Genomic DNA, 14539 nt, shown 5'->3' with positions numbered 1-14539 from the left:
TCCCCTCTTGTCTATAATGCTGAATTTTGATTAAATGTAATACAAATTAGTTTATGTGCATGCTAATTTTGTTTTTGTTTCACTGATATTTCTCTAGCATTATTGCTCCTTGTGTTATGGCATCTAATGTAATTGCATCTAATTACATACAGGGACTTCTTTATTCAGCAAGTTTATTTTCACTCAAATCCACATGAATTTTTTAAATTACAATTTAACTTAGTTTCACTGGAAAATTAGTGAATATGATCAATTAACATAGCTGTGAAAATTACAGGTATTTTTTAAAGTAACACTTCGTGAGAAATAGCGCCACCACTGGTCAGATAAACTGTAAAACTGAGCTTTAATAATTTTCTCACAATGGTGGCTGCAACAACTTCAGTCAAGATCATAAGATTTTGCCTTTCAAACAACTTGAAAATTACCATATTTGTTCTATTAGTAGCACATTTTCTATAAAAGCACACAAGATCGCATTAGTTGTATGCTGAATCAATCATTTAAAAGTATTACTTTGTTTGACCATAAAACAGCTTTTTAATTTATGTAAGCATATGTGCTATTATAATAGCAAATATGATATTGTAAATGATAATACAATGTTTGATTGTGATTTTTACATTCATACTTATGGAATTTGCATATTTGATAGTCCCAATCAGTGGTCGTTTAGGTGGGACAACTGCCAATTTTGAACTTTAGCGTGACATTTTTGAGAGTCGCATTGTTTTGGATTGATTTTGTTCATTCTTTGTAGATAACCAACAATGTATTTGGTCTAATAGGAGCACATATAAAACTAATAATTCAATTTAATTATGACGTAGTTCGACCATGGACGTTCCACATGCGTACCAAATTTTGTACCAGAATTCAATTCAAATGGCAGATTTTAATTCTGAATGGTGTACTTTTGAGGTGAAATAGTTATCATCTACAGAAGATTTGTTTTGGAGAATGTCAACATCGAGTCAGACTTTTATTAGCAGATATACAGTACTCATTTTGTCCAACCTTCTGAAAGTCACCTGATCGGAACACGACCTAGGTCACAGAACCATATTTGTTCGTATTATCAACAGGACTTTGCGACAGAACCACACCCACATTATCAATCATTTTTAGCGCGCAAGTTGGCAACAAATGTCGAAAGACTTTATGGATTCAAATAAAATAAAGCTAGTGATTTCTAAGAGTGGTTATTAATATATTCCCCGATGTTCTTCGAATTTTTATTTTTTGGATTTCAAAGTAAGAAATGGCTAGTTGAAGTTGCATCGACTTCAAGGTGGCTGTTTCACCGGAACAACTCTAGCTCTGTTGTAGTTTCGCGATGTTCATCCCCTGCAGCATCCCGTCTTTTACTATGTTTCTCTGATGTTTTTTTCTTATTTTTATTACAGCAGCTGTAATGTGATGTATATTAATTTGTACAGTACAACAGATGACAAGGACGTTTTCATAAACCAGTGGCTGATTGAAAAAGGATATGCTAAGAAGCAAGTCAAAAATCCTCCCAAATCTGGCGACGGCAACATTAGTAAATGTGAGAGTGACGAATATCTACGACCTGGTTAGACTAGGGTTGTTGATTAGATTACATAATGTAAATGTATGTTTCTTTAGTTTAAGTAATATGTGAAATGTTTCAATAGACCATTTTCTATTCACTGCAAGATCCTGTGTTTCGTACGAAATCAAACGTAAAAATACCTAAGATCATAGCATAGTGGCGTCAAAACAAATGCGAAAACTATTTTTTTGGTTTTTCCACACTTAATGTGTATACATTTGGTGATGTTCAATTTTGACGAAATAAGGATAATACTGCCATATTCCTCTGAATAATGGGCATTTTGACATAAAGAATTGAAATTTAAATTCAAACTATCCATGTTTTTCACTTATTAAACAAAATCTCTCAGTGAACGGCAATTCACCTACTCATTCATGAGTTCTTGAGGATGTAAAAGACGTGTCATTGACAGACAATAATCATGAGTGACTCCTATTAAATACAGATCTTCACAATTCACATCAACAACTGACAAGAATTCTTATACTGTAGAATACTTTATTTTAGCTGGAATTAATTTTCGCTGAAAAGAATCTTTGGGTGTTTTGTATGGAATTTATTTTCACTGATTTTTGACGAGTTGAATGTAAAATATAAAAAAACGGGTATATTCGCTGGAATTTATTTTCACTGAATCATTCCTTCAGCAAAAATAGCGAAAATTAATTCCAAGCAAAAATAAAGTACAGTACTCAGACTTGAGCTAATAAAAAGTATGAATATTAGTTTTTTCAATGATGATGAAATGTGCTTTTCTGTTAGGGTTTGCTCTGAAATAAATCTCTGTAGGAAATACTTTTAAACCAGTAATTAGACACATTTGCAATTTTTTTTGCAATACTATAAAATGGAAACCAATCGTGTTAGTCTGTACTGGTACCATCTGTTTCGTGACTGTGGTAAATATTTACATTTGATAATTGAATGTGAAGCAATCGTCTATTTTGGTTCTACAACCTAAATTCTATTTCTAAAACATTCATTATATTTAAAAGATTATGGCAGATAATTTAGTTTTTCAAAAACTTTGAATTTACTTTTTTGAAAGGTCAGAATTTTTTTCTAAGCATTGTTACTGTTCAGAATTGGATGTCTACCTCTTTTAATTTCAATTTTTATTCCAATCTTTACTTTTTAGCTCCGCTGTCGACTTTGTCGAGCGGAGCTTATCATATGAGTGATTGTCCGCCGTCCGTGTCAATGTTTTACTTTTTCGACTTCTTCTTGAAAACTACAAGCCTGAATGCTTTGATACTTGGTGTATATGTACCTTGGGTAGACCTTAGGTTTATTCATTTCATGTTGATATCTTCAATTCTCTAATTTTGGTGAATATTTTTGTCATTTTTGGTAAAAAGTGATATTTTTGACTTCTTGTTAAAAACCGCAAGTCCAATTGCTTTGATACTACATATATAGGTACTACATGTGGACCTCTCTCAGATTTGTTCATTTCGTGATGATATCTTCAATTCTCTAATTTTGGTGAATATTTTTGTCATTTTTGGTAAAAAGTGATATTTTCTACTTCTTGTTAAAAATCAATAGTTCAATTGCTTTGATATTACATATATAGATACTACATGTAGACCTTTCTCAGATTGTTCATTTTGTGATGATATCTTCAGTTCTCTAATTTTGGTGAATATTTTTGTCATTTTTGGTAAAAAGTGATATTTTTGACTTCTTGTTAAAAACCGCAAGTCCGATTGCTTTGATATTACATATATAGGTACTACACGTGGACCTTTCTCAGATTTTTTCATTTTGTGATGATATCTTCAATTCTCTAATTAATTTATTTTGGTGAATATTTTTGTAATTTTTGGTAAAAAGTGATATTTTCGACTTCTTGTTAAAAACTGTTAGTCCGATTGCTTTGATACTATTCATATTGTTCATTTTCTAATGATGTCTTCATTTCTTTAATTGAAATGTGCATTGCTAACAGCGGAGCTATCTCAGCCGATAGGCTGCTTGTTTGATTATTAGATTTTTTGAAAGCACATAATCATTCTGTGTATGAAATTAGAAAACAACTTGGGCAATAACAGCTGCTGCAATGAGTTTGAAGCAAGTTTATGAAGATGTGAAAGTGTAGTTTATAGTTATCAGTAACTATTCAGAAAAATCTCTTTTGCAGTATTTTACAATGGTATCAAAGGGGCAGGCAAAGATCTGTTTGTTTTGTTTGTCCCAAGTGGACTTAACAATTAGGGTAGTTGTAGTAGATTAGACATGGCTCAAATATATGAATGTATCGTATCATGCATGTCAGTTTCTTAAATTTTGAATGACCAACTGGCGGCCATTTTGTTTTATTGTTCCGTTTTATGTCAATTTCCTGACTGATTTTTCAAGGATATTTGATACAGTTTCACTTTTGTGATATGACCATGATAGGATACACAATCCTTGATACCAGTAGTTTGAATATAGGCTTGTACATTGTATGGAGGTGAGCAATAATGCTTTTCAGAAAAGTTTTAAGTTTACACAAATATGGTTGATACAGTCGTGAAAGTATTAGTGTGGATTAACCTATTGAAATATCATTTCAAAAAATTGTGATGACGCAAAATATTTATTTGTGGAAAATTTCTCTATAAACCCAGTCAATATCCAGAGTTTGGTTTTGATATTTTAGAAATGATCACCTTTTTATTTTTCTATCCCAGATCCTGTGTATCAATTGTGTAATATTACCCCATACTATTTTTGCTAAACTGATTTTACTCTAATAAATTATATTAGAATAATCTCCCAATGCACCAAAAGGAAAATGTTTAACTTTTTTACCGCCAGTCTCTTGCTCAAATTCTTCAATATTTCTGGAAATTAACCCTAATTTTAGAGTCAACAGACAAAATTTGAGTCAATTTTAGATTTTACTCAAAAAATCTGGCTATGCTTGTTACAGTCTTCGGAAGGAAAGTGCAGCCTATAAATGATATTATTTTGTGAATTTGTGATGAAAAGAGGAAACTGGTGGTGAAAAAGTTGAAATGTTTTTGTGAAACTATTGAACATCCTGAGATGGGCATTACAGTCATTTTGTTGTGTTCATTCCAATTGTCAACTAGGGGTAAAGTACTGGTACTTTTGTGTATCTCTGTCTAATTCTTAGACTTGCTTTGATTTGTTCAAATTCGGTAGGATGATAAAAAAAACACTAAATGTTTTGTTTGGCTAACTAAACTTTTCCAGTTGAGTCTAGCAAAATGTCTGCCACTTTTGTCTTAAAACGTTTATTTTTTTTGAAATCTGCATGAACAGTCAAAACATAACTGGGACAAATTTTTTTATAATTTTCTGTAGTTAATAGAATACATGTAATCTACTTTTAATATTTTGTGATCACAATTATACTTAATATTTTGTTTAAGTATTGTTTTTAATTTTTTTTATTCATTCATTCTGTCAGGTTTTTACAGTAAAACACATTTCCCAAACTGTACCATTCCAACAAAATAGTGTTTGCATATATTACAGGCTTGCAACTTCATTTATTCACATTTCCGTTTTTAAGTTTAACAGAAAGTAAAAATCATTATTATAACAGATTGCATTGCACATTGTAATTCATTAAAATGTTATACATGTGTTTCCGCAATATAGTTGATAAATATAAAAAAAAATATATAAATATAGTTAAAAACAACTGTTCCATTGTGTTGTAGAATTCTAGTGAATCTGTTGACAATGTTATTATGTCTAATAATATTCTGTACATTTCCCCCATTTATATTACAGAATAGCTTCATTTCAAATAAGACTTCTAAAAAGGGGGTGTAGTAACATGTGACTGATAGGGTCACAGATTCAATCTTCTATACAGAAATATGAATACAATGGGGTGGGGTTTATTTTATCACTTACTTGTTTAGACGAGAAGAGCATGAATTTTTAACTGCTGTGTCAATGTATTGTGATGTCAAAGGTTTGTGTTAACGTGTTTAACTAAACGAGTAATAAATTAAAATACCCTAAATAAACCTCATGTCAGAGGCAAAGGCAGAATCAGAAACGTGCATAATACTGAAGTCTGTAAAACAGTGTTAAAAAATGCTAACTTAGTCAATACATTATTACCTGATGTAATCCATGTAATTTTTGGAAGAACCAATTTCAGTCGTCACCAAGCTGAAACTGAACTACAATGATTGAGAAACTTAATTGTGATGCATGACATACTGTGTACACTCATCATCATTCGCAGTTCTTTGATATTTTCTGCAGTTGCATGTTTTTGTTCTCCAAATGCTAACAGCTGGTTTGTGTATCATGTATAGTCTTTTCTCATTATGTTTGAAATAAAGTTTTCATTTCATTGTTTGCATTACCTTTTCATTGCATTATTATAGTGTGTGAATTGATATGTATAAACATCCATTTGAGAGCCCACACCCTTTGTTCATTGCAGTTTAAATTGATGTGTATAAACACCATTCATCTGACAGGCCACACCCTCTGTTCACCAGTGTACACTGATGTGTATAAACATCATCTGACAGGCCACACCCTCTGTCCACCAGTGTACACTGATGTGTATAAACACCATTCATCTGACAGACCACACCCTCTGTCCAACAGTGTACATTGATGTGTATAAACACCATTCATCTGACAGGCCACATCCTCTGTCCATCAGTGTACACTGATGTGTATAAACACCATTCATCTGACAGGCCACACCCTCTGTCCATCGATGTGCATAAACACCATTCATCTGACAGGTCACACCCTCTGTCCATCAGTGTACATTGATGTGTATAAACACCATTCATCTGACAGGTCACACCCTCTGTTCATCAGTGTACACTGATGTGTATAAACACCATTCATCTGACAGGCCACACCCTCTGTTCATCACAGTGTACATTTGATGTGTATTAACACCATTCATCTGACAGACCACACCCTCTGTCCACCAGTGTACACTGATGTGTATAAACACCATTCATCTGACAGGTCACACCCTCTGTCCATCACAGTGTACACTGATGTGTATAAACACCATTCATCTGACAGGCCACACCCTCTGTCCATCGATGTGCATAAACACCATTCATCTGACAGGTCACACCCTCTGTCCATCAGTGTACATTGATGTGTATAAACACCATTCATCTGACAGACCACACCCTCTGTCCATCAGTGTACATTGATGTGTATAAACACCATTCATCTGACAGGCCACACCCTCTGTCCATCACAGTGTACACTGATGTGTATAAACGCCATTCATCTGACAGGTCACACCCTCTGTTTACACGGATGTGTATAAACACCATTCATCTGACAGGCCACACCCTTTGTTTACACTGATGTGTATAAACACCATTCATCTGACAGGTCACACCCTCTGTTTACACGGATGTGTATAAACACCATTCATCTGACAGGCCACACCCTCTGTCCATCGATGTGCATAAACACCATTCATCTGACAGGTCACACCCTCTGTCCATCAGTGTACATTGATGTGTATAAACACCATTCATCTGACAGGCCACACCCTCTGTTCATCACAGTGCACATTGATGTGTATAAACACCATTCATCTGACAGGTCACACCCTCTGTCCATCAGTGTACACTGATGTGTATAAACACCATTCATCTGACAGACCACACCCTCTGTCCATCAGTGTACATTGATGTGTATAAACACCATTCATCTGACAGGCCACACCCTCTGTCCATCAGTGTACACTGATGTGTATAAACACCATTCATCTGACAGGCCACACCCTCTGTCCATCGATGTGCATAAACACCATTCATCTGACAGGTCACACCCTCTGTCCATCAGTGTACATTGATGTGTATAAACACCATTCATCTGACAGACCACACCCTCTGTCCATTAGTGTACATTGATGTGTATAAACACCATTCATCTGACAGGCCACACCCTCTGCCCATCAGTGTACACTGATGTGTATAAACACCATTCATCTGACAGGCCACACCCTCTGTACATTGATGTGTATAAACACCATTCATCTGACAGGTCACACCCTCTGTCCATCAGTGTACATTGATGTGTATAAACACCATTCATCTGACAGGCCACACCCTCTGTCCATCAGTGTACACTGATGTGTATAAACACCATTCATCTGACAGACCACACCCTCTGTCCATCAGTGTACATTGATGTGTATAAACACCATTCATCTGATAGGCCACACCCTCTGTCCATCAGTGTACACTGATGTGTATAAACACCATTCATCTGACAGGCCACACCCTCTGTCCATCGATGTGCATAAACACCATTCATCTGACAGGCCACACCCTCTTTTCTTCACAGTGTACATTTGATGTATATAAACACCATTTATCTGACAGGCCACACCCTCTGTCCATCACAGTGCACATTGATGTATATAAACACCATTCATCTGACAGGCCACACCCTCTTCATCACAGTGTACATTTCATGTATATAAACACCATCTGACAGACCACACCCTCTTTTCATCACAGTGTACATTTGATGTATATAAACACCATTCATCTGACAGACCACAAGCTCTGTCCATCACAGTGTACATTTGATGTATATAAACACCATTCATCTGACAGGCCACGCCCTCTTTACTTCACAGTGTACATTTGATGTATATAAACACCATTCATCTGACAGACCACACCCTCTGTTCATCACAGTGCACATTGATGTATATAAACACCATTCATCTGACAGGCCACACCCTCTTTTCATCACAGTGTACATTTGATATGTATAAACACCATTCATCTGACAGGCCACACCCCTGTCCATCACACTGTACATTTGATGTGTATAAACACCATTCATCTGACAGGCCACACCCTCTTGTCATCACAGTGTACATTTGATGTGTATAAACACCACTCATCTGACAGGCCACACCCTCTGTCCTTCACAGTGTACATTTGATGTGTTTAAACACCATTCATCTGACAGGCCACACCCTCTTTTCATCACAGTGTACATTTGATGTGTATAAACACCATTCATCTGACAGGCCACACCCTCTTTTCATCACAGTGTACATTTGATGTGTATAAACACCATTCATCTGACAGGCCACACCCTCTTTTCTTCACAGTGTACATTTGATGTATATAAACACCATTCATCTGACAGGCCACACCCTCTGCCATTCACAGTGTACATTTGATGTGTATAAACACCATTCATCTGACAGGCCACACCCTCTATCCATCACAGTGCACATTGATGTATATAAACACCATTCATCTGACAGGCCACACCCTCTTTTCATCACAGTGTAAATTTGATGAGTATAAACACCATTCATCTGATAGGTCACACCCTCTTTTCATCACAGTGTACATTTGATGTGTATAAACACCATTCATCTGACAGGCCACACCCTCTGTCCTTCACAGTGTACATTTGATGTGTATAAACACCATTCATCTGACAGGCCACACCCTCTTTTCATCACAGTGTACATTTGATGTGTATAAACACCATTCATCTGACAGGCCACACCCTCTTTTCATCACAGTGTACATTTGATGTGTATAAACACCATTCATCTGACAGGCCACACCCTCTGTCCTTCACAGTGTACATTTGATATGTATAAACACCATTCATCTGACAGGCCACACCCTCTTTTCTTCACAGTGTACATTTGATGTGTATAAACACCATTCATCTGACAGGCCACACCCTCTGTCCTTCACAGTGTACATTTGATATGTATAAACACCATTCATCTGACAGGCCACACCCCTGTCCATCACACTGTACATTTGATATGTATAAACACCATTCATCTGACAGGCCACACCCTCTGTCCTTCACAGTGTACATTTGATATGTATAAACACCATTCATCTGACAGGCCACACCCTCTGTCCTTCACAGTGTACATTTGATGTGTATAAACACCATTCATCTGACAGGCCACACCCTCTGTCCTTCACAGTGTACATTTGATATGTATAAACACCATTCATCTGACAGGCCACACCCTCTTTTCTTCACAGTGTACATTTGATGTGTATAAACACCATTCATCTGACAGGCCACACCCTCTGTCCTTCACAGTGTACATTTGATGTGTATAAACACCATTCATCTGACAGGCCACACCCTCTTTTCATCACAGTGTACATTTGATGTGTTTAAACACCATTCATCTGACAGGCCACACCCTCTGCCATTCACAGTGTACATTGATGTGTATAAAAACCATTCATCTGACAGACCACACCCTCTGCCCATCAGTGTACATTGATGTCTATAAACACCATTCATCTGACAGGCCACACCCTCTGTCCATCACAGTGTACACTGATGTGTATAAACGCCATTCATCTGACAGGTCACACCCTCTGTTTACACGGATGTGTATAAACACCATTCATCTGACAGGCCACACCCTCTGTTTACACTGATGTGTATAAACACCATTCATCTGACAGGCCACACCCTCTGTCCATCAGTGTACACTGATGTGTATAAACACCATTCATCTGACAGGTCACACCCTCTGTTTACACGGATGTGTATAAACACCATTCATCTGACAGGCCACACCCTCTGTCCATCAGTGTACACTGATGTGTATAAACACCATTCATCTGACAGGTCACACCCTCTGTCCATCACAGTGTACACTGATGTGTATAAACACCATTCATCTGACAGACCACACCCTCTGTCCATCAGTGTACATTGATGTGTATAAACACCATTCATCTGACAGGCCACACCCTCTGTCCATCAGTGTACACTGATGTGTATAAACACCATTCATCTGACAGGCCACACCCTCTGTCCATCGATGTGCATAAACACCATTCATCTGACAGGTCACACCCTCTGTCCATCAGTGTACATTGATGTGTATAAACACCATTCATCTGACAGACCACACCCTCTGTCCATTAGTGTACATTGATGTGTATAAACACCATTCATCTGACAGGCCACACCCTCTGCCCATCAGTGTACACTGATGTGTATAAACACCATTCATCTGACAGGCCACACCCTCTGTACATTGATGTGTATAAACACCATTCATCTGACAGGTCACACCCTCTGTCCATCAGTGTACATTGATGTGTATAAACACCATTCATCTGACAGGCCACACCCTCTGTCCATCAGTGTACACTGATGTGTATAAACACCATTCATCTGACAGGTCACACCTTCTGTCCATCACAGTGTACACTGATGTGTATAAACACCATTCATCTGACAGACCACACCCTCTGTCCATCAGTGTACATTGATGTGTATAAACACCATTCATCTGATAGGCCACACCCTCTGTCCATCAGTGTACACTGATGTGTATAAACACCATTCATCTGACAGGCCACACCCTCTGTCCATCGATGTGCATAAACACCATTCATCTGACAGGCCACACCCTCTTTTCTTCACAGTGTACATTTGATGTATATAAACACCATTTATCTGACAGGCCACACCCTCTGTCCATCACAGTGCACATTGATGTATATAAACACCATTCATCTGACAGGCCACACCCTCTTCATCACAGTGTACATTTGATGTATATAAACACCATTCATCTGACAGACCACACCCTCTTTTCATCACAGTGTACATTTGATGTATATAAACACCATTCATCTGACAGACCACAAGCTCTGTCCATCACAGTGTACATTTGATGTATATAAACACCATTCATCTGACAGGCCACGCCCTCTTTACTTCACAGTGTACATTTGATGTATATAAACACCATTCATCTGACAGACCACACCCTCTGTTCATCACAGTGCACATTGATGTATATAAACACCATTCATCTGACAGGCCACACCCTCTTTTCATCACAGTGTACATTTGATATGTATAAACACCATTCATCTGACAGGCCACACCCCTGTCCATCACACTGTACATTTGATGTGTATAAACACCATTTATCTGATAGGCCACATCCTCTGTTCATCACAGTGCACATTGATGTATATAAACATCTTTCATCTGACAGGCCACACCCTCTTTTCATCACAGTGTACATTTGATGTGTATAAACACCACTCATCTGACAGGCCACACCCTCTGTCCTTCACAGTGTACATTTGATGTGTATAAACACCATTCATCTGACAGGCCACACCCTCTTTTCATCACAGTGTACATTTGATGTGTATAAACACCATTCATCTGACAGGCCACACCCTCTTTTCATCACAGTGTACATTTGATGTGTATAAACACCATTCATCTGACAGGCCACACCCTCTTTTCTTCACAGCGTACATTTGATGTATATAAACACCATTCATCTGACAGGCCACACCCTCTGCCATTCACAATGTACATTTGATGTGTATAAACACCATTCATCTGACAGGCCACACCCTCTATCCATCACAGTGCACATTGATGTATATAAACACCATTCATCTGACAGGCCACACCCTCTTTTCATCACAGTGTAAATTTGATGAGTATAAACACCATTCATCTGATAGGTCACACCCTCTTTTCATCACAGTGTACATTTGATGTGTATAAACACCATTCATCTGACAGGCCACACCCTCTGTCCTTCACAGTGTACATTTGATGTGTATAAACACCATTCATCTGACAGGACACACCCTCTTTTCATCACAGTGTACATTTGATGTGTATAAACACCATTCATCTGACAGGCCACACCCTCTTTTCATCACAGTGTACATTTGATGTGTATAAACACCATTCATCTGACAGGCCACACCCTCTGTCCTTCACAGTGTACATTTGATGTGTATAAACACCATTCATCTGACAGGCCACACCCTCTTTTCATCACAGTGTACATTTGATGTGTATAAACGCCATTCATCTGACAGGTCACACCCTCTGTTTACACGGATGTGTATAAACACCATTCATCTGACAGGCCACACCCTTTGTTTACACTGATGTGTATAAACACCATTCATCTGACAGGTCACACCCTCTGTTTACACGGATGTGTATAAACACCATTCATCTGACAGGCCACACCCTCTGTCCATCGATGTGCATAAACACCATTCATCTGACAGGTCACACCCTCTGTCCATCAGTGTACATTGATGTGTATAAACACCATTCATCTGACAGGCCACACCCTCTGTTCATCACAGTGCACATTGATGTGTATAAACACCATTCATCTGACAGGTCACACCCTCTGTCCATCACAGTGTACACTGATGTGTATAAACACCATTCATCTGACAGACCACACCCTCTGTCCATCAGTGTACATTGATGTGTATAAACACCATTCATCTGACAGGCCACACCCTCTGTCCATCAGTGTACACTGATGTGTATAAACACCATTCATCTGACAGGCCACACCCTCTGTCCATCGATGTGCATAAACACCATTCATCTGACAGGTCACACCCTCTGTCCATCAGTGTACATTGATGTGTATAAACACCATTCATCTGACAGACCACACCCTCTGTCCATTAGTGTACATTGATGTGTATAAACACCATTCATCTGACAGGCCACACCCTCTGCCCATCAGTGTACACTGATGTGTATAAACACCATTCATCTGACAGGCCACACCCTCTGTACATTGATGTGTATAAACACCATTCATCTGACAGGTCACACCCTCTGTCCATCAGTGTACATTGATGTGTATAAACACCATTCATCTGACAGGCCACACCCTCTGTCCATCAGTGTACACTGATGTGTATAAACACCATTCATCTGACAGACCACACCCTCTGTCCATCAGTGTACATTGATGTGTATAAACACCATTCATCTGATAGGCCACACCCTCTGTCCATCAGTGTACACTGATGTGTATAAACACCATTCATCTGACAGGCCACACCCTCTGTCCATCGATGTGCATAAACACCATTCATCTGACAGGCCACACCCTCTTTTCTTCACAGTGTACATTTGATGTATATAAACACCATTTATCTGACAGGCCACACCCTCTGTCCATCACAGTGCACATTGATGTATATAAACACCATTCATCTGACAGGCCACACCCTCTTCATCACAGTGTACATTTGATGTGTATAAACACCATTCATCTGACAGGCCACACCCTCTGTCCATCGATGTGCATAAACACCATTCATCTGACAGGTCACACCCTCTGTCCATCAGTGTACATTGATGTGTATAAACACCATTCATCTGACAGACCACACCCTCTGTCCATCAGTGTACATTGATGTGTATAAACACCATTCATCTGACAGGCCACACCCTCTGTCCATCACAGTGTACACTGATGTGTATAAACGCCATTCATCTGACAGGTCACACCCTCTGTTTACACGGATGTGTATAAACACCATTCATCTGACAGGCCACACCCTTTGTTTACACTGATGTGTATAAACACCATTCATCTGACAGGTCACACCCTCTGTTTACACGGATGTGTATAAACACCATTCATCTGACAGGCCACACCCTCTGTCCATCGATGTGCATAAACACCATTCATCTGACAGGTCACACCCTCTGTCCATCAGTGTACATTGATGTGTATAAACACCATTCATCTGACAGGCCACACCCTCTGTTCATCACAGTGCACATTGATGTGTATAAACACCATTCATCTGACAGGTCACACCCTCTGTCCATCAGTGTACACTGATGTGTATAAACACCATTCATCTGACAGACCACACCCTCTGTCCATCAGTGTACATTGATGTGTATAAACACCATTCATCTGACAGGCCACACCCTCTGTCCATCAGTGTACACTGATGTGTATAAACACCATTCATCTGACAGGCCACACCCTCTGTCCATCGATGTGCATAAACACCATTCATCTGACAGGTCACACCCTCTGTCCATCAGTGTACATTGATGTGTATAAACACCATTCATCTGACAGACCACACCCTCTGTCCATTAGTGTACATTGATGTGTATAAACACCATTCATCTGAC

The 14539-nt window shown here is 38.4% G+C and overlaps 1 protein-coding gene across 1 annotated transcript in view; it reads left to right on the top strand.

Moving 5' to 3' along the window:
- LOC102809228 (uncharacterized) overlaps positions 1–5921 on the top strand; it is a 53688-nt gene extending 47767 nt beyond the window's left edge. The window contains exon 17 of the mRNA XM_085497452.1: positions 1407–5921. Within this exon, the coding sequence (XP_085353578.1) occupies positions 1407–1581 (175 nt within the window). The 3' untranslated portion in view covers positions 1582–5921. The remainder of the gene's footprint in view (positions 1–1406) is intronic.
- The last annotated feature ends 8618 nt before the right edge of the window (positions 5922–14539 follow it).

The sequence above is a fragment of the Saccoglossus kowalevskii genome, chromosome 3, assembly GCF_978046115.1.
Source record: "Saccoglossus kowalevskii chromosome 3, keSacKowa6.1, whole genome shotgun sequence".
NCBI lineage: Eukaryota > Metazoa > Hemichordata > Enteropneusta > Harrimaniidae > Saccoglossus > Saccoglossus kowalevskii.
The sequence above is the reverse complement of the archived record's forward strand: the minus strand, read 5'-3'. Positions and strand labels throughout refer to the sequence as shown.